The sequence below is a fragment of the Aethalodelphis obliquidens genome, unplaced genomic scaffold (genome assembly GCF_003676395.1).
Source record: "Aethalodelphis obliquidens isolate GAN/ISIS:26980383/991018 unplaced genomic scaffold, ASM367639v1 scaffold142, whole genome shotgun sequence".
In the NCBI taxonomy this organism is placed as follows: Eukaryota; Metazoa; Chordata; class Mammalia; order Artiodactyla; family Delphinidae; genus Aethalodelphis; species Aethalodelphis obliquidens.
In genome coordinates this window covers 269,638-289,907 of record NW_020838086.1, presented here as the reverse complement: position 1 = coordinate 289,907, position 20,270 = coordinate 269,638, and the positions used below count along the sequence as shown (strand labels likewise).

The window sequence follows — 20,270 nt, the reverse complement described above, 5'->3', positions numbered from 1 at the left end:
GAATGCAGAGTTTTATGTTCTTAACGATGTTTTAATCAACTGTGGTATCAGATAAGTTTCCTACTCTATTCGAGTGCCTTTTTGTCTCAGTAACGGATGTTTGTCATTAGAATTTGAATACCTTCTTCCCCCGGAGAGCATGAAAGACACACTGGCATGGACTTGCTGGCACAGAATGTACCAGACCGCTATCTTCTATGTCACCGTTTTCTGGAGAAACGTACAATTCATTAGACTCTCTCACTCATTCGTCAGTCATTTACTAAATACCTGCTGTTGCAGGAATGTTCTAGGCTTAGGTACAAAGGTAAAAAAGGTGGTCCCTGCCCAAAGGAACTTATCTATCCGTGGGAGGGATGGATCAGTAATGAGGTAATTTCAGTACAGTGTGATCCAGGTACTATGAAAACTCACAGAAGATCACAGCTTTTCTTAGATTAATTATATCTTATTCTCTTTGACGGTGATTTGGGCAGTGCTTTCTAGTCTCAGCAGTCTATTTATCAGTTGCTGTTTATACAGGGTAATTTACCCAGACAATGAGCAATATTCCTTTTATTTACCTTCTGTTTTCTTATGCATACAGATGCAAAGTGTTCATCCTTTTAATTTCAGTATCAAAGGATAACATTCTGACAACATGTTTGTTATTAAAAGTCTGGTGCATAACCTTCTGGGTTTTTATACACACACATATCATTAACTTTTTAAAAGACTTAATTTTTTTAGAGCAGTTTTGTGTTCAAAATTGAGAGAAAGGCACAGAGATTTCCCATATACCCCCTGACCCTCCACATGCACAGCCTCCCCCATTATCAACATGCTGCACAGAGTGGTATGGTTTTTACAGTTGATGAACTTACGTTGACACATCGTTATCACCGAGTCCATAGTTTACATTAGGGCTCACTCTTGGAGTTGTACATTCTCTGGGTTTGGACAAATTAACAATGGCATGTTTCCCATTACAGTATCAGGCAGAGTAGTTTCACTGCCCTAAAATTCCTCTGTGCTCTGCCTATTTACTTCTCCTTCCCTGCTAACCTCTGGCAACCCCTGATCTTTTGTCTCCATCATTTTGCCTTTTCCAGAATGTCATATAGTTGGAATCATACAGTATGTAGCCTATTCAGACTGGCTTCTTTTACTTAGTAATATGCATTTAAGGTTGCTCTATGTCTTTTCATGGCTTCATAGATCATTTATTTTTTTTATTGAGATATAATTGATGTACAATATTACATGTTACAGGTATACAACTTAGTGATTCACAATTTTTAAAGGTTATACTCCATTTATAGTTATTATAAAATATTGGCTATATTCCCTGTGTTGTATAATATATCCCTGTAGTTTATTTATTTGTACTTCTTAATCCCCTCCCCCATCTTGCCCCTCCCCTCTTCCCTCTCCCCACTGGTAACCACTAGTTTGTTCTATGTATCTGTGAGTCTGTCTTTTTGTTATACTCACTAATTTGTTTTATTTTTTAGATTCCACACATAAGTGACATCATACAGGATTTGTCTTTCTCTGTCTGACTTATTTCACTTAACATAATACCCTCCAAGTTCATCCATGTTGTTGTAAATGGTAAAATTTCATTCTTTATTATGACTGAGTAGTATTCCATATATATTATCCATTCATCTGTTGATGTACACTTAGGTTGCTTCCATATCTGGGCAATTGTAAATAATGCTGCTATGAACATTGGGGTGCATGTATCTTTTTAAGTTAGTGTTTTTGTTTTTTTCAGACATATACCGAGTAGTGGAATTGCTGAGTCATATGGTAGAGATAGATCATTTCTTTTTAATGCTGAATAATATTCTGTTATCTGGATATACCACAGTTTATTTATCAGTTCACCTACTGAAGGACATCTTGGTTGCTTCCAAATTTTGGAAATTATGAATAAAGCTGCTATAAATATCTGTGTTCAGGTTTTAGACATAAATTTTCAGCTCCTTTGGGTAAATATCAAGGACCCTGATTGCTGGATCTTACGACAAGGCGTTTGGTTTTGTGAGAAACCACAAAACTGTCTTCCAAAATGGCTGTACCATTTTGGATTCCCACTAGCAAAGAATGAGAGTTCCTGTTGCTCCACACCCTCACCAGCATTTGGTTTTGCCAGGGTTCCAGACTTTGGGCATTCTAATAGATGTGTAGTGGTATCTCGTTACTTTAATTTGCATTTCCCTGACAAATATGATGTGGAACATCTTTTCATATGCATATTTGTCATTTGTATATCTTCTTTGGTAAGATATCTGTTAAGTTCTTTGGCCCATTTTAAAAATCAGGTTGTTTTCTTATTGTTGAGTTTCAAGAGTTCTTTGTATATATTGGATAAGTCCTTTATCAGATGTGTCTTTTTTTCTGATTTTTTTTTAATGAATGAAAGATTTTTAAAAATTCTATAGTGCTTTACAAATTTCAGAAGTTTCGTACACACGATTTCAAATAATCCCATAATAACCCTTTTTTTCCCCTCTACCCCTATATTGCCCCTCCCCTCTTCCCTCTCCCTACTTGTAACCACTAGTCTGTTCGCTAGTCGTTTTGTGAGTCTATCAGATATGTCTTTTTTTTTTTTTTCTTTGCGGTACGCGGGCCTCTCACTGTTGTGGCCTCTCCCGTTGCGGAGCACAGGCTCTGGACGCGCATGCTCAGCGGCCGTGGCTCACGGGCCCATCCGCTCCGCGGCATGTGGGATCTTCCCAGACCGGGGCACGAACCCGTGTCCCCTGCATCGGCAGGTGGACTCTCAACCACTGCGCCACAAGGGAAGCCCTATCAGATATGTCTTTTGCAAACATTTTCTCCCAGTCTGTGGTTCATCTCCTCATTCTCTTGAGAGTATTTTTCGCAGGGCGGAAATTTTTTATTTTAATGCAATCCAGGTTATCAGTTCTTCCTTTCATGGATTATGCCTTTGGGGCTGTGTCTAAAAATTCATCTCCAAACCCAAGGTCATCTAGATTTTATCCTATGTTATCTATCTCATAGTTTTGCATTTTATATTTAGGTCTGTGATCCATTTTGAGTTAATTTTTGTGAAGGGTGTAAGGTCTGTGCCTAGATTCACTTTTTTTTTCATGTGGATGTCCAGTTGTTCCAGCACCATTTGTTGAAAGACTATTCTTTTCTCCACTGTATTACCTTTGCTCATTTGTCAAAGATCAGTTGACTATATTTATGTGGGTCTCTTTATGGATTCTCTATTCTGTTCCATTGATCTATTTGTATGCTTTCACCAATATCACACTGTCTTGCTTTCTGTAGCTTTAAGTCTTGAATTTGGATAGTGTCAGTTCTCTAATTTTGTTCTTCTCTTTCAGTATTGTGTTGGCTATTCTGAGTATTTTGCGTCTCTATGTAAACTTTAGAATCAGTTTTTTGATATCTACAAAATTCTGGAATTTTGATTGGGATTCCATTGAATCTATAGGTCAATTTGGGAAGAACTGACATCTTGACAATATTGAATCTGTCCATGGAATATCTCTCCATTTAGTTCTTCTTTTATTTCTTTCAGTACAGGTTTGTAGTTTTCTTCATGCAGATTTTATATATATATACATATACATACATACACACACATATATATGTATATATATACATATATGTAGTTAGATTTATACCTGAGTATTTCATTTTTCATTAACATTTTTTTCAAGTTGTGATTCTCTTCTCTTATAAATACCTGTAGGTTTACCTCATTGTTCTAATGAATAGATAGCCTTGTATTATGTGATTATGCTATAACTTGTTTACCATTTTTGCATTGATGGGCTTTTTAAAAAATTTATTTTATTTTATTTTTTTATGTATTTTTGGCTGTGTTGGGTCTTCGTTTCTGTGTGAGGGCTTTCTCCACTTGCTGCGAGCGGGGGCCACTCTTCATCGCGGTGCGCGGACCTCTCACTATCGCGGCCTCTCTTGTTGTGGAGCACAGGCTCCAGACGTGCAGGCTCAGTGGTTGTGGCTCACGGGCCTAGTTGCTCCGCGGCATGTGGGATCTTCCCAGACCAGGGCTCGAACCCGTGTCCCCTGCATTGGCAGGCAGATTCTCAACCACTGCGCCACCAGGGAAGCCCTTGATGGACATTTTGTTTATCATGTTTTGCTGTCATGAGTAACGAATCAGTGAACATCCATAAATATACATCTTCACATATTCATGCTACTTTTTCTGTAGATTAGACTTTTAGATATAGAATTGCTGGGTCGTAAAGTATCCACATTTTATATTTTAATAGATAATGCCGGGCTTCCCTGGTGGTGCAGTGGTTAAGAATCCTCCTGCCTATGCAGGGGACACGGGTTTGAGCCCTGGCCCAGGCAGATCCCACATGCCACGGAGCAGCTAAGCCTGTGCGCCACAACTACTGAAGCCCGCGCGCCGTGCTTCTCAATAAGAGAAGCCACTGCAATGAGAAGCCCGCGCACCGCAACAAAGACCCAACGCAACCAAAAATAAAAATAAATTAAATAAATTTAAAAAAAATAGATAATGCCAAATTATTTTTCCAGAAAATTTGTACCAGTTTACATTCCCACCAACAATGTATGAGGATGCTTTTTCCTCCACATTGTTGCCAACTCTGAATATTCCCTTTTTACATTTCTTGGCTAATCAAATGGTATCTCATTTTTAAATTTCAGAGTTTAATTACTTATTATCTTTTTTGGTTGACTGATAGAGATTCCTCTGATCATTAGTTGTTCATTTTCGATTGGGTTGTATTATTGACTTGAAGGAGCTCTATGTATCTTGGGATATGAACCCTTTGTATGTTACACATATTGCAAACATTTTCTGTTAACTGCTTTTGAGAATTCTTCCATTCTTCTTTTTTATTCCTTTCTCTTCCCATACCATCCTCAAAATTAAAGCTCCAAAGTGGAACTCAGAGGACGGTGGGCCAGGGGAGGATTAAGGTTTGGGAAATAAAGAGACTCATTTTTGGGCTTCCCTGGTGGCGCAGTGGTTGAGAGTCCGCCTGCCGATGCAGGGGACACGGGATGGTGCCCCAGTCCGGGAAGATCCCACGTGCCACGGAGCGGCTGGGCCCGTGAGCCATGGCCGCTGAGCCTGCGTGTCCGGAGCCTGTGCTCCACAACGGGAGAGGCCACAGCAGCGAGAGGCCCGCGTACCGCAAAAAAAAAAAAAAGAGACTCATATTTTTGCATCTTAGATTCTTTGGTTTGGTTATTATAGTCTGAAAGAGGTCCATGTGGAGCAGCAGTAACTACCCACGGATATTCTTTTGGGTGTTGGAGTTTGCTGTAGGGCCTCCTGCACTTTTGGCCCCATGGAGCATCAGCTGCTGAGACTTCTCATTGCAGGTGAAAAACACCCACCTTTGAGGCTGTAACTCAGAATCATACCATTCCTGTGCTTGCGTAGTTGAGAGTAAGCTTACTGTCATTGATATCGGAGTATTATTGGAATCAGAGCATATGAAAGGAAGGTCATTTTGGGGGACGTCATCTCTGATTTTTATGGGAGAGCCCTTACGTTTTATTTTTAAAATTGAAACTTGTGTCTTAGATGTGGTCAAAGGTGAAAAGGTCAAGCCAGTATTTGAGGAACCACCCAATCCCACAAATGTGGAAGTAAGTCTGCAGCAGATGAAAGCCAATGACCCCAGCCTGCAAGAGGTCAACCTCAACAACATTAAGGTATTTCATTACAATTGTTATCCGTTGAGGTCAGAAAACTTACTGGAGATGACTGATTGCCTGTTTTACACCTGTTTAAAATCCTTTGTACTCACTGGATTTTGAGGCACAACATCCTATTTGAAAGAAGTGGGTTTTTAAAAAAAAGTGATTCCTAGAATTCTTTGAAAAGAATCACAGTACTTGTGTTATACACAGTGTATTAGCTAGCTATTGCTGAGTAACAAATTACTCCAAAACAACAAACAGTTATTATTTCACATAATTTCTGAGTGTCAGGAATATGGGAGTGACTGGGCGGGGTTGCTGTGGCTCAGGGTCTCAAATGAGGCTATAGTAAAGCTGTCAGCCAGAGCTGTAATTGTGTGAAGGCTTGACGAGGGCACAGAAATCCATTTCCAAGATGGCGCAGTCATGTGTCTGTTGGCAGGAGGCCTCAGATTCTCAGAACGTGGATCTCTCAGTAGGAATGCCTGAGTGTCCTCACATCATGACAACTGGCTTCCCTCAGAGCAAGTGATCCAAGAGAAAAAAAGAGAGACTGAGCTGGAAGCCACAGTGCCTTTTATGACCTATTCTCTGAAGTCACACATTGTCACTTCTGCTTTGACCATAAGTCATGTCACTCTCAAAGGGAGGGTAAGATGTGTGTGTGTGTGTGTGTGTGTGTGTGTGTGTGTGAGAGAGAGAGAGAGAGAGAGAGAGAGAGCACTGCCTGACATCTTTTTTGTTCATTCTTTTTGGGCCAGTTTCTAGCATTTAATAATATTAACTAATTTTTATTAAGTACTCGCTATGTGCCATATCCTTTGCTAAATACTTGAAATTCATTATCTCACTGAATCCTTAGTGGGACTTAAAGAGGTTCAGTTGCCCACAGTCACAGAGCTGGCCTGTAGTACTCTGTAAACTCACATTAGTCTCTAGCTGTGCCCTATATTGTCTGCCTCCCCAGTGCCCAGTACTAGGCTAAGTGCCGTGGAAGAGGAAGTAAGAGTCACGCGGTATTCATTCTGAAGAACTTAAATTACGAGAAAAACACTAAGCGAATAATTACATGATGTGGTCAGCCCCCACATGTGGAATTGTGGGTAAGGAAAATTTTGATCCTGCCTAGGAGAGCCAATAAACCAAGGAGGTGATATTTCTGCTGGGTCTTGAAGGCTGAGTAGGAATTAGAGCAAAGGATAAAGGAATTTCTAGGCAAAGGGAAAAGCATATCTAAAGGTATGGACGAAAGAAAGACCATGGGATAGTAAAAGAATGGCAAGCAGGTCAGTCTGGCTAAAATATAGACAATGAAAGAAAGAAAGAGGAAAGTGTGCTCTATGCATAATTTGGACAGTAGGGTAAACAGAAGTGATACCACAATGTCACATTGTGTTAGATTCCCTTATTGGACACTAAGTGGTGCTATTTGGCTTAGGATAGGTTGGTTGCTAGAGAATGGCTGATGAAAGTCTTTTAGAAAGGGTAACATCTAAACATACAAGGTATTTAAAAGCTGTTGGTCGTTAGCTTGGGGTGAAGGTGCTGCAGAATGATTCATCAAGGATCTGTGTCTTCCTCATCTTAGAACATTCCAATTCCAACCCTAAAGGAATTTGCAAAGGCTCTGGAGACCAATACTCACGTGAAAAAGTTCAGCCTGGCCGCAACCCGCAGCAATGACCCTGTGGCGATTGTGAGTAAAATTCTTACAACTATAACGTGAAAATATTTAATTCATTAGAAGCTATTTTAAATTTGTTTTATCAATTAACAATGTTCAGATCAGGTAAATTTATTTTCTGTATAGTTAATAAACAAAATTAGTTATAATGAGACAGTAAAACAAGAACCCAACTGTCAGGCACTTTGAATTCACTAGAATTTTGTTAGCACTACACTTTTTGGAGAAAGAGACAAGATTAGATTTGGTATTTAGCTAAGTAAATATTTAGATTTTGTTCTGTGCTTAGTACAAATTTTCTGAAATGTTTGTATCTACAGTAACATTCTGTCCCAGTAAATGGATATTATGAGACCCCCCCAGCCAAAGCCTACAGGAACTCGGCCCATATAAAAAATGTTAACATATATTTCATTTTAATCTTTGAAATGGATTACACAAAAACAGAAAGATAGATCAATGGAACAGGATAGAAAGCCCAGAGATAAACCCACGCACATATGGTCACCTTATCTATGATAAAGGAGGCAGGAATGTACAGTGGAGAAAGGACAGCCTCTTCAATAAGTGGTGCTGGCAAAACTGGACGGGTACATGTAAAAGTATGAGATTAGATCACTCCCTAACACCATACACAAAAATAAGCTCAAAATGGATTAAAGACCTAAATGTAAGGCCAGAAACTATCAAACTCTTAGAGGAAAACATAGGCAGAATACTCTATTTATCATAAATCACAGCAAGATCCTTTTTGACCCACCTCCTAGAGAAATGGAAATAAAAACAAAAATAAACAAATGGGACCTAATGAAACTTAAAAGCTTTTGCACAGCAAAGGAAACCATAAACAAGACTAAAAGACAACCCTCAGAATGGGAGAAAATATTTGCAAATGAAGCAACTGACAAAGGATTAATTTCCAAAATTTACAAGCAGCTCATGCAGCTCAATAACAAAAAAACAACCCAATCCAAAAATGGGCAAAGACCTAAATAGACATTTCTCCAAAGAAGATATACAGATTGCCAACAAACACATGAAAGAATGCTCAACATCATTAATCATTAGAGAAATGCAAATCAAAACTACAATGAGATATCATCTCACACCCGTCAGAATGGCCATCATCAAAAAATCTAGAAACAATAAATGCTGGAGAGGGTGTGGAGAAAAGGGAACACTCTTGCACTGCTGGTGGGAATGTGAATTGGTTCAGCCACTATGGAGAACAGTATGGAGATTCCTTAAAAAACTACAAATAGAACTACCATATGACCCAGCAATCCCACTACTGGGCATATACCCTGAGAAAACCAAAATTCAAAAAGAGTCATGTACCAAAATGTTCATTGCAGCTCTATTTACAATAGCCCGGAGATGGAAACAACCTAAGTGTCCACCATCGGATGAATGGATAAAGAAGATGTGGCACATATATACAATGGAATATTACTCAGCCATAAAAAGAAACGAAATTGAGCTATTTGTAATGAGGTGGATAGACCTAGAGTCTGTCATACAGAGTGAAGTAACTCAGAAAGAGAAAGACAAATACCATATGCTAACACATATATATGGAATTTAAGAAAAAAATGTCATGAAGAACCTAGGGGTAAGACAGGAATAAAGACACAGACCTACTAGAGAATGGACTTGAGGATATGGGGAGGGGGAAGGGTAAGCTGTGACAAAGCGAGAGAGAGGCATGGACATATATACACTACCAAACATAAAATAGATAGCTAGTGGGAAGCAGCCACATAGCACAGGGAGATCAGCTCGGTGCTTTGTGACTGCCTGGAGGGGTGGGATAGGGAGGGTGGGAGGGAGGGAGACGCAAGAGGGAAGAGATATGGGAACATATGTATATATATATAACTGATTCATTTTGTTGTAAAGCAGAAACTAACACACCATTGTAAAGCAATTATACTCCAATAAGATGTTAAAAAAATGAAATGGATTAATGTGTCTCAAAAATATTTTAAACAACCGAATCTTGAAACAATTTTTGTTTGATACTGTTAACCAGAATATGAAAAAAATAAAAAACAACCAAAAGCCCTATTCCTTCTATGCACTTCAGTTAATTCAGGTAAATAAGGAAGCCCCTGAACCCAAGGAAATACTACTGCCATTACCATTATCAGCGTTAACCCTCCTATTAATAGCTCACATTTCTTGAAGAATTAGTAAATGCCACTGCTGATCTCTGTGCTTTACTCACGTCATCTCACCTAATCCTCACTATAATACAGTGAGGTGTGTACTATTATTAGTTCCCACTCTAACAGATGAGCAATTTGAGGCTCAGAAAGGTTAAGTAACTTTTCCAAAGTAACACAATCAGCAAGTGGCAGAGCCAGGATTCACCACCAGGTCTTTCTTGTTCCACAACCAGGATGCCTAACCACCAAGCTATGCTATATTTACATACTGTGCCTCACTGTCGTACATTTGCTAAACTATGGCAGTTGTCAGAAGCCTGAGCATCAGGCTACATCAGTGGTTCTACAGCATCTGATTCTCAGCACTTGAATTAAGCCAGAAAAAAGAAAGTTTTCTTGACTTGATGATGCGATTTAAAGTAACATGTCTTTTGGAAGATCTAAAAGAGCATTAGGGACTTCCCTGGTGGCGCAGTGGTTAAGAATCCGCCTGCCAACGCAGGGGACACAGGTTCGATCCCTGGTCCGGGAAGATCCCATATGCTGTGGAGCAACTAACCCTGTGTGCAACAACTACTGAGCCTGTGCTCTAGAGCCCGCGAGCCACAACTACTGAGCCCGCGTGCCACATATACTGAAGGCTGCACGCCTAGAGCCGATGCTTCGCAGCAAGAGAAGCCACCGCAATGAGAAGCCTGCGCACCGCAACAAAGAGTAGACCCTGCTCGCCGCAACTAGAGAAAAGCCCATGTGCTGCAATGAAGACCCAACACAGCCAAAAATAAGTTAAAAAAAAAATAGCATTAAAAACGGACAACATGAAAGTAATGACTACTCATCACAGTGTTGGCACAGAGTAGATATTTGAAAAATACTTGTTAAATGAATGAATGAACCTGCCCTCCAACCTCTCAGCATTAGACAATATTTCCATGATGACTACAGCAAATTTGAATTAAGCACTCATGTAAAAGAGGGGCTAAGCTACAGAACTGATGTTTTCACCAGTAATTCTTACATATCTAAATTTGTAGGTTGAAAGCAGTTTTGAATTTGAAACCTATCATTAAAATAGAAAAAGCAGAGCTAGATTATTGGTAAGGTGAAGTTAGCAATTTAAGGGTTCTTATCTGTGTATGATTTTGTGTATAATCTCTGCCCTTTAGTAGGTTTGTTTTCAATAAAGCAAAAATATTCACAATACATTTTGTAAGTAAGTAACTAAAGGGATAAATAAAGAAATGATTTGTCATTTCTGTTTAATATATTATTTACAGTAAAATGGCAGGGATGCAAATAGTGTATAGTTCATTGTCAGCACTACTAGTAAGCAGTCTAACTTCTACTCTAAGTCAAATAGATAACTTGCTAAATGGACTAAATAAATTTCAAATATAATAATCTCTTTGTTACTGTTTTTAATCCAACCACTATGTATTGTATGTATGTCATGTGACAAGCAAACCATACAACTTCAAGGAAAAACTGTTATCCTTGAGGGTGTGAAAAGAAAAGCCTCCTTCAGCCTTATGCCTGGATGGCTTCACATGGTCCAGCCCTCACCTGGCTGACCCCAGGTGGTTCCCCTTTCAGCTATGCTATAGTCAGGAAAGAACTTTTCTATAGGTTGTAATTTGGTTGATTACCCCACAGGCAACAGAGATATTCAGACTGTTGTTATGGCTGAACAACTTGCTGTTGAGAATTACAAATCAGCATTAAAGCAAGAACTTCAAGACTTTTCTATGTAAGGTTCAGAAACAGATTCAACAAAGTACTTGTGGGATTATTGTGAATGTAGGCCAGCTATGTGTATGTGAGATGACATTATCCCCATTTTACAGATGTGGCAACTAAGGCTCAGAGTTTGAGTAATTTAAGATTACACAGCATGTGGCCAAGCCAGGAAGCAAACTTAAGTGACCTGTAATCAAATTCAGTTTGCCATGCTCCAAGCACTTCCATATAACCACACCTATAGCAGGGAGTATTAATGAAACTTGCCATAGTAATGAATGCCGATGTAGAGAAAAGGCCCAAATATGTAAAAAAAATGCTATTACATATTATTAACAGGTATGCCACATAAAAATCAGAAGTTTCGGACAGCACTGTCCAATAGGAATAAAATGAGAACCACAAATGTAAGCCACATGTGTAACTAAATTTTCCAGTAACCACATTAAAAAAAAATGGTGAAATTAAACTTAATAATGTATTTTATTCAAACCACCATATCCAAAATATCATCATTTCAAAATGTGAAGATGTAATGAGGTCTTTTACAGTATTTTTTCCATACTACATCTTTGAAATCCAATGCATGTTTTACGTTTAAAAACATTTAAAATTCAAGCACATCTTGATTCAGAACAGGTGCTATTTAAGGGCTTCATAGCCACCTGTGTCCTGTGGCTACCACTGGAATAGTACAGGTTTGGACAGTGCATGAAACTGCTTTTCCGGGCAATTCTATAAAGTACTGAAAGCAAAACCTTCTCTTTAAAAATGTATTTCTACTGTAATTATTTATGTAACCTTTAAGAAATCTAGTCTTCGTTTTACTAATGTTATTATCCCCAGCACATGTAGTAGATGCTCAAATATTTGCTGAACTGTGGTGAACCTGGGCGTACAGCCCAGGGTTATGTTTGGCTGGATCTCTCTTCCCTGTTTTGTTCAGTATGTGAAAAGTGTTTTCTCAAGTTTAAAAGAAATTGGCAGGATCGTGGCTACTTGCCAGGAGGTCCTGCAACTTTTTTACAAAGGCCTAATTGCTCTGACATTTTGTTATTCTAGTAATAGAAGTAAATCCCAAAGCTTGCAGCGTCCATAAGGAAAGGCTTGATGCATTCCCTTCTGGGGCTCTAATTAAAATGCATACACTTAATTCTAACTAAAGACCTAGCACTGAATAAATGCACTTTAATTTACATGGTGTACAATAGCATCAGTCCAAATCCTTGAGCTTCCTGGTAGTTCAAGCAGCTGCTTGACTAATACACAGGATTGTTCTTCTAGTCCAGTGATTGTCAACTCAGGGTGATTGTGCCCTCTAGGAACATTTGGCAGTGTCTGGAGATATTTTGGGTTGTCATGACTGGGAGGGGTACTGTTGGCATTTCGTGGGTCTCAGAGACTGCTAAACTTCCTATGATACACGGGACAACCTCCCACAACAAAGGATTATCCAGCTTCATGTCAGTAGCCCGAGGTTGGAAACCCTGTTCTTGTCCCAAGTTGGATTCCTTCTTCTTGTCTTTTCTGCCATAAAAGCAGTTAAAATAGTTCAGAAGTTCCTCGTTCTACTCCCCAGAGCAATCACTGTTAGCAGTTTATTTTTCATTCTTCTCATTGTATGACTTTAATTAAAGTGGTTTTCAATCCTTGCTGAACATTAGTTACCTGGAGAGCTTTTCAAAAATGCAGTTATAAATCAACTACACTTCCATAACAAAAAACAAAGCAAACAAAAAAAGCAACTGTCCAGGCCACAGCCTGAGATTCTGATTTAATTCTTCTGGGGTGGGGCCCAAGCACTGCTATATTTTTTAAAGCTTCCAGGTCATTCTAATATGCAACCAGGGTAGAAAAGCACTAATATACATGCACTTATTTATTTTTTATTTTTTGGTACGCTGGCCTCTCACTGTTGTGGCCTCTCCCATTGCGGAGCACAGGCTCCGGACGCGCAGGCCCAGCGGCCATGGCTCACGGGCCCAGCCGCTCCGCAGCATGTGGGATCTTCCCGGACCGGGGCACGAACTGGTGTCCCCTGCATCGGCCGGCGGACTCTCAACCACTGTGCCACCAGGGAAGCCCTGCACTTATATTTTTGATCAATTATCTTAGACAATTTTTGATTCTCCATTAGAAAAGATGAGGGCAGTTCTGTACCCACTCTACCTTCTATTCCTCCTTCCTTTCTACCTCTGAATTGTAGTTATTCTATCATTTCACGCATTTGAGCTTTATACATTTTATGTCATTATATTCTGTTATGTATATAGATTGACTCCAAAAACATTAAAACATCACCAGCATTTACAATTATCTGGCTGTATAAATATATGAATCTCTGTTCTCATGGGCCTTAAAATCTGGTGACTAATGGCAGCCTGATTCTTGTTCCTTTGTGAGTAAATTCTTCTTGCGAAAAACTTTTAGGACTCTCTTTTCTCCTGGAGTTCTGAAATTTCATCTGTATGTGCCCACATAGTCTTTTATTTAGTCTGCTGAGCATCCAGCAGGTTCTTTCAGATAAAAACTTGAAGCTTTCTTCAACTCTGGGAAATTTTTCCCTATTATTTTATAGTTTCTTCCTTTCTGTTGTCTTTTTTTTTTAATGGTCCTTCTGAAACTCCAATAAGATGAATGTTGAGCTTCTGGATCTTTCCCTCCGCACCTCCTAACATTTCTCTTGTATTTTCTCTTTGTCTTTTACTCTACATTTTTTAAAACATCCTCAGTTCCGTATTCTAGATCACCAACTTGCTCTTCAGCCATGATCATTTTATAATTCTAAATGCCCATTGCTTTTTAACATTTCAATGTAGTACAGATTTTCAAAACTTTTTATTTGTTGTCCTCTTTTTTAAAATATATGTAATAGCCAATATTTATTTATTTTTATTTACTTATTTTGCGGTATGCGGGCCTCTCACTGTTTTGGCCTCTCCTGTTGCGGAGCACAGGCTCTGGACGCGCAGGCTCAGCGGCCATGGCTCACGGGCCTAGTCGCTCTGCGGCATGTGGGATCTTCCCGGACCGGGGCACGAACCCGTGTCCCCTGCATCGGCAGACGGACTCTCAACCACTGCGCTACCAGGGAAGCCCCATTTATTTATTTTATGGCTACAATGTTTTTTCTTTCTCCTTTTTCTTTTCTTTTTTTTTTTTTGAAGTAGGGCAGGGTGGAGAGAGACTATAGCAATTAGAAGTTTTACATATTTATGTTTTCTGAATAATCTCTGTTCCCTGTATGGCATGTTCTCCTTTTTGGTCAACTTGGCTTTTCTCTTTCATGGTGTTGGTTTTCCTAATATGTCTAGTAATCATTGGTTGCCTGGTCATATTTTCAGTTAGAGAACAAAACGGATTTGTGTAAACTAGGACTATTTCCTCTCCTGTTATGTCAATCTGGTTCACCAACAGCTCTCTCCTTTATAAGGGAAGCCCCTTTACGTTTCTCTATTTGTTACCAACTGACAGGCCATATATTTTATTTATTAATTACTGACTCTGCCCCTCCTACTCAGCTATAAGCTCCCTAGAACAGGGATTTTTGTTTTCTCTACTGCTTGCACACAGTAGAAGCCTGATAAATAGTCTTTTCTGGTTGAATGAATGAATGAATGAGTGAGTGCCTTTATAAGCAGGCAGGTGAATTGATAGGTGGACTTCTCTGCAGTGTGTGCATGAGAAGCTGGCAGGCAACCAGGTAGTACTCTGCAAGTGCTCCAGGTTGTAGGGCTTCACTGTGCAAGGGATACATTTCAGTATATTTCCTTCCTGGGCAATGGCCGCCTCTCCTCTCCCTTCTCCGACACAGTATCTGGTGGAAGATCTGGAGGTGCCTCAGTTTCTGCACTGCATCTCTCTTGGGACCTAGCACCTTCACTAGAACCTCTTCCTGGGAGATATCTCACTGATGGTTATGCAGGCAGTTGCTCTTTTTCAGGGAAGCGACAGGGAGGGATGGTGTGCTCGCCACCTGCTCTAGCTGATCCACCTGTTCCTAAGGCAGCTCTTTAATGAGGCGCCCTAATCAGCTCTTACCTCTGGCATCTCAGGCAATTTTATGCTAATTTCTCCACCAATCTTTCTGTTTTCTGTGTTTTAGCAATTCTTCAAGATAATGGCCCTCTTTTTTTGTTTTCTTGCACTGTGAGAGTTCCAGCCACTTAAAAATTATATCTTTTCTTCATGACAGTGGGAAACTTTGGGAATAAAGGGAGCAGACAGGTTCATGTGTGCAGTCTGCTGTCTTGAACTGGGACGAGTCTTCAGCGGTTCTACCACTCTGAGTGTTGATTTTGTTCCAAAAGTTATCTTTGAAAAATCCTGATTTGTGACCACCTGAAGTAGTGCCCAAATGCTAGTCAATGATAAAAATTTTTTATCCATTCATAGTAAAAGGGAAAAAATGAAATAATTCTGAGATGATGTCCTTTCTACACTTTTCCTAATGTTAAAATGCCTTTTCTCAAAAAAAAAATTGACAGTGATAACAGATGGTAGTGAGTTTTTTTTTAATGTCCTTACTTAATAAAACAAAGTTGTTAATTCTATGTCAGTATCCTTTTTTTTTTTAGTATTGCATGTATGTGAAATTCATAAGCCTGGACTGCTGAACTGAACTATCTTTATTGCATTTTTTAATTATTATCTTTGTTACTTGGAGATGAAAGTATGATTTAACTAAGGTTTTCTTTAAGTACTGTAAAAAATATGTATTTAATGTGGGAGTGGGAAGCTTAGTAAATAAATCTTCAGAAACCCTAATGGTTATTTTCTTTTTCACATAATAAGGCTTTTGCAGATATGCTAAAAGTAAATAAGACCTTGAAAAGTCTAAACATAGAATCCAATTTTATCACTGGTACTGGGATCCTGGCCCTTGTAGAGGCACTCAAAGAAAATGACACCTTGACAGAGATCAAGATCGACAACCAGGTGAGTTAATGCACAGGGTACATGTGAAAGGGAGGAATACCACAATGGAGGGAGTTAAAAGACAAAGTTCTGTGACTTAACTTGATGTTCTGGCTTTCTGGTAAATTTTGACAGCTTCCGGCGTGTGGAGGGTGTGTGGGAGAGCATGTTAATAATTAAACGGTGCACAGTGGGGAAGCCTGAGACAGAAAGCTCTCCCCAGCCCTGCGCTAGTCAGGAACCAGAGGAGGAAAAAGAGGAGATGGGGGCAGAGGTGTTGACAGCTGCTTTGTTCAGCCTTCATCATCCTTGCCTCTTAGCAGGAACTTCAGCGCAGTCCTGCCCCAGCCTTGCTCTTGCCTCTCACTGGGACTATGAGAAAAGCAGAACGGCCACACCCAGAAACAGACTCCTTGTCCTTGGTTGGAGGCTGCCAGAGCCAAGCTCCTGCTGTCTGGTGCTGGACACAGAGCCTTGTTTCAGGGACTCGGGGTTCTAGTAGATGGCCTGGCTTAGAGTAGTAGGACACATGCACAGTGTGATCACAATCCCGGCTCTGCTGCAGCATTGCTCCAGGTCCCACCAACAACCAAAGCAAGCCGCTTTTCCCTGGAGCCACCCCCTCCTGTAACCCCGAAGACCTCTTTTTCCCAGCATCAGCCTACAGTGTTGCTGTAGTCGCTCTACTGGTTTCAGCTGGTTGCTGCTCTCAGACAGCAACTCTCAGTTCTCAGCATGATGCTGTGCCCTTCCCCTTTGGCTACAGGGAACGTGTCTGCAGTGGGATTCAGTGAATCTGCGAGGTCTAGACACTGTATAGTTGGAATAAAGGGCCTTGGAATGGACCAGAAAGAGGAGAAAGCAAGGAGACTTGTGCTGTGAGCATTCCCCTGTGGGGTGACGGGACGGGCAGTAGGGGAAGTGAGTGACCCCTGCATGTCTAGGAAAATCCCTGGTCTAGACCCTCCAAGATGTAATGAAGCCCCAGGGTCCCACCCAAGACTATTGCCTAAGCCTGGAGACCCCCAGAAGATCACATGAATAGTTCTACTCTCCTTTTTTTTTTTTTTTTTTTTTTCCTGCAGTACGCGGGCCTCTCACTGTTGTGGCCTCTCCCGTTGCGGAGCACAGGCTCCGGACGCACGGGCTCAGCAGCCATGGCTCACGAGCCCAGCCGCTCTGCGGCATGTGGGATCTTCCCGGACCGGGGCACGAACCCGTGTCCCCTGCATCGGCAGGCGGACTCTCAACCATTGCGCCACCAGGGAAGCCCTCTACTCTCCTTTTTTTTTTCTAACCAGAACAAGTGGGCTGTTTCAGTGCAGGTCCTCTGTCCCTAGACTCCTCCTGAGCCTTGTTGCCGGGGGAGCAGGGGAATCCCACCAGGAGACAGATACTCCCTCACTCTCACCCTCCCTAGAAGGGATGCATTATCAAAACAGCTTTCCCTTGCAGAGATGTGGAGTGAATCCCTGGGAATGTGCACACGTGGCTGTACACACTTAGGAAGCTTGCTCCTGTGTATCCTAATGTGTCCAGCTGCTAGTAAATTAGGGAGTGGGAGAGTAGGAAAACAAGAGAGGGAAATATTAAGTGAGTGAAAAGAAGTGATAGCTCAGGGATATATATCAAATAGGCTAGTGTCAGGAGGAAGTTATGAGGACTCTTCGTAAATATTTCCGGGAGTGCTAAGACAGAATTGGATACCTCATTCCAAAGTATGTTTAACTTTCTGTGTTGGTTCAGGCCATTGTGAAACCCCATATCTGAAATAATGTTCCAGGTAATTTGTTACCAGTTCCTTGTAAGATACTACCTAGTTAGGGTTGCCAGATAAAATACAGTTAAATTTGAATTTCAGATAAACAGTGAATTATTTTTAGTACAAGTATGTCCCATGAAACATTTGTGACATACTTATACTAAAAAATTATTTGTTATTTATTGAAATTCAAATTTAGTTGTGTGTCCTGTATTTTTATTTACTAAATCTAGCAACCTTATACCTATTAAATGAGCTGAAATCCTGAAAATTTAGAATAGAGTAGCTTTTTAGAATGCATGTGAGGAAGACCCTGAAATATAAAATCTGCCCTCTTGAATCCCTCTGAAGGATCAAACCTCATCTCCCGTCCTCAGTCATCTAGGGGTGGATTTGTGTAATTTTTCAACTCGCAATATGCCTCTGAAATGGCTTCTCTTTACTTATGATAAGAAAGAGTGTTAAGTTCTAAAGCAACTGGAAAAATTATTTGCTTTATTCCAATAAAGGAAATTCAGACTCAAAACTTCTCTTCCATCCATATTTTCTTCATTGACTCATAGACTGTTAGAAGTAGACCTCAGTTTCCTTATCTGTACAGTGAAGGGTTTGAAATAAAATAATCTCTAAGACAGTTTCCTCGGGAAGGGCCAGCAGCTGAGACCAATTTAGCATCATTGCAGCAGGCAGCTGCACCAAAATGAAGGCCTGCTGAGAATCCAGCACTGGCGTGAGCTGCCATAACTAAGCTCCAGGTAAACAAGTGATGATTTAATCAGGTGCCCCTGTGAGAAGAGCAATCAGTGATGCATATTAATGAAATGGGTAACTGCTAAATAAATTTGAGTAGAGAAAAAAGGTCACAAAAAAGGTGATCTGAAGGACTATGTGCTTAACTTTTGTTTCTTTTTCTTTGTATTTAGTGACCTAAAATTAAAAAGAGAAACATCCAAATTATAAGAAATTTTGGTGCCCATTTGTTGCCCTGGGTTTATACAACACAAAAGATCTCAAATCAAAAAAAAAAAAAGACTCAGGCTAAGAAAGAAAGATGCTCCATGCTATATTACTTTCTCCCCTTCTTTTATATGCCCTCCTCCCAATATAATTTTCTTTGGCTCTTATATCCTTTTATCACCACAGCATGCTCAAGCTGTATATTACCCAAATCTAAGACTCCAAATGCCTAAGATTTGTGAGGGGAAATAGAGGGGTGTTATGTCATCCCCTTCAGTCAGCTACATCCATCTTGAGCTCCTTCTGCCCTTGGATAGCACCTTTGGCCCACCCCGGGGGCGTAAGCCATAACTATGGCAGCCCCGACCTTAGCTCAAGTCTCAATCTCTAATACAGCCCTGTTATTTGAAAGTGTGTCATGAACTAAAGTTGCTCATGAAACTTTGAGGTCAGTATCACTTACGTTTTTGCTGCCTCTCGCTCCCATGGCCCTACACTGCTGAGAACAGTAACCTCTATACTTTGGATACCCAGAATTGTTATTTTCTGACTTGAAATGTCACATTTTGTTCATTTCTTGGGGAGAGACTCGTTTGACAGGTTGCTGGATGAAAAGAAAGAAGAGGAACAGAGTTAAACCTTAGAACTTGCCTAGAACACAAAAATGCCTCCATTAACTTTTCTTCTTCATCTGCCCAATACTTAAATTTCCCAAATTTAAAATATATGTATTTAAATATATCTTTTAATGTATTACACATTTTAATATATTTAAAAGGTGTGTGTATATATATATATTTAATATATTTAATCAAAATTGCATGATTCAGGCACAGACATAGACTTGGCAAAGCTATAGGGTCCAGAAACACACCCAGGTACACCTGAGAATTTTGCAGCAAGGTAGTATTTCAACTCAGCGGGGAAAGAATGAAGTAAAAGATGGTGGGTCTACTCACTAGCATTTTTTTAAAAATTTCTATTGGCGAATAGTTGATTTACAATGTTGTGACTCACTAGCATTTTGGAACAAAATTAGGTTGGGGCTGTATCTTAATTCTTCTACTAGAATTCATTCCAGGTAAAATGAAGATTTAAATACTAAAATAAAAGAAATCATAAAACAAATGGAAGAAATGAGAAGTAGAGAGGCTTCCTCAACAGGACATAAAATCTAAGAGACTAATAAATTTGACTGTATGAAAATGAAAAAAGGTCTTAATCAGAAAGTCAAAAGACAAACTGAGCAAAGTCTTTTTAGCATGTTTGACAAAGGGCTAATTTCCTAATATATAAATTTTAAAAACAGGGACCACAAGCTGGTAGAAAAATATACAAATGATAGAGGTTGGTAGTTTCCAAA

The 20,270-nt window shown here is 39.9% G+C and overlaps 1 protein-coding gene across 8 annotated transcripts in view; it reads left to right on the top strand.

Moving 5' to 3' along the window:
* The window catches only part of TMOD2 (tropomodulin 2), a 54,265-nt gene that overhangs the window by 22,677 nt on the left and 11,318 nt on the right, over nucleotides 1-20,270 (top strand). For 7 of the 8 annotated variants that reach the window (XM_027099789.1, XM_027099793.1, XM_027099787.1 and 4 more), the window contains 3 exons: nucleotides 5,564-5,694; nucleotides 7,271-7,378; nucleotides 16,066-16,209. In XM_027099789.1, the coding sequence (XP_026955590.1) occupies nucleotides 5,564-5,694; nucleotides 7,271-7,378; nucleotides 16,066-16,209 (383 nt within the window). Of the gene's footprint in view, nucleotides 1-5,563; nucleotides 5,695-7,270; nucleotides 7,379-16,065; nucleotides 16,210-18,598; nucleotides 18,706-20,270 lie in introns of all 8 variants that reach the window. The other variant, XR_003431307.1, reaches the window with a different exon arrangement.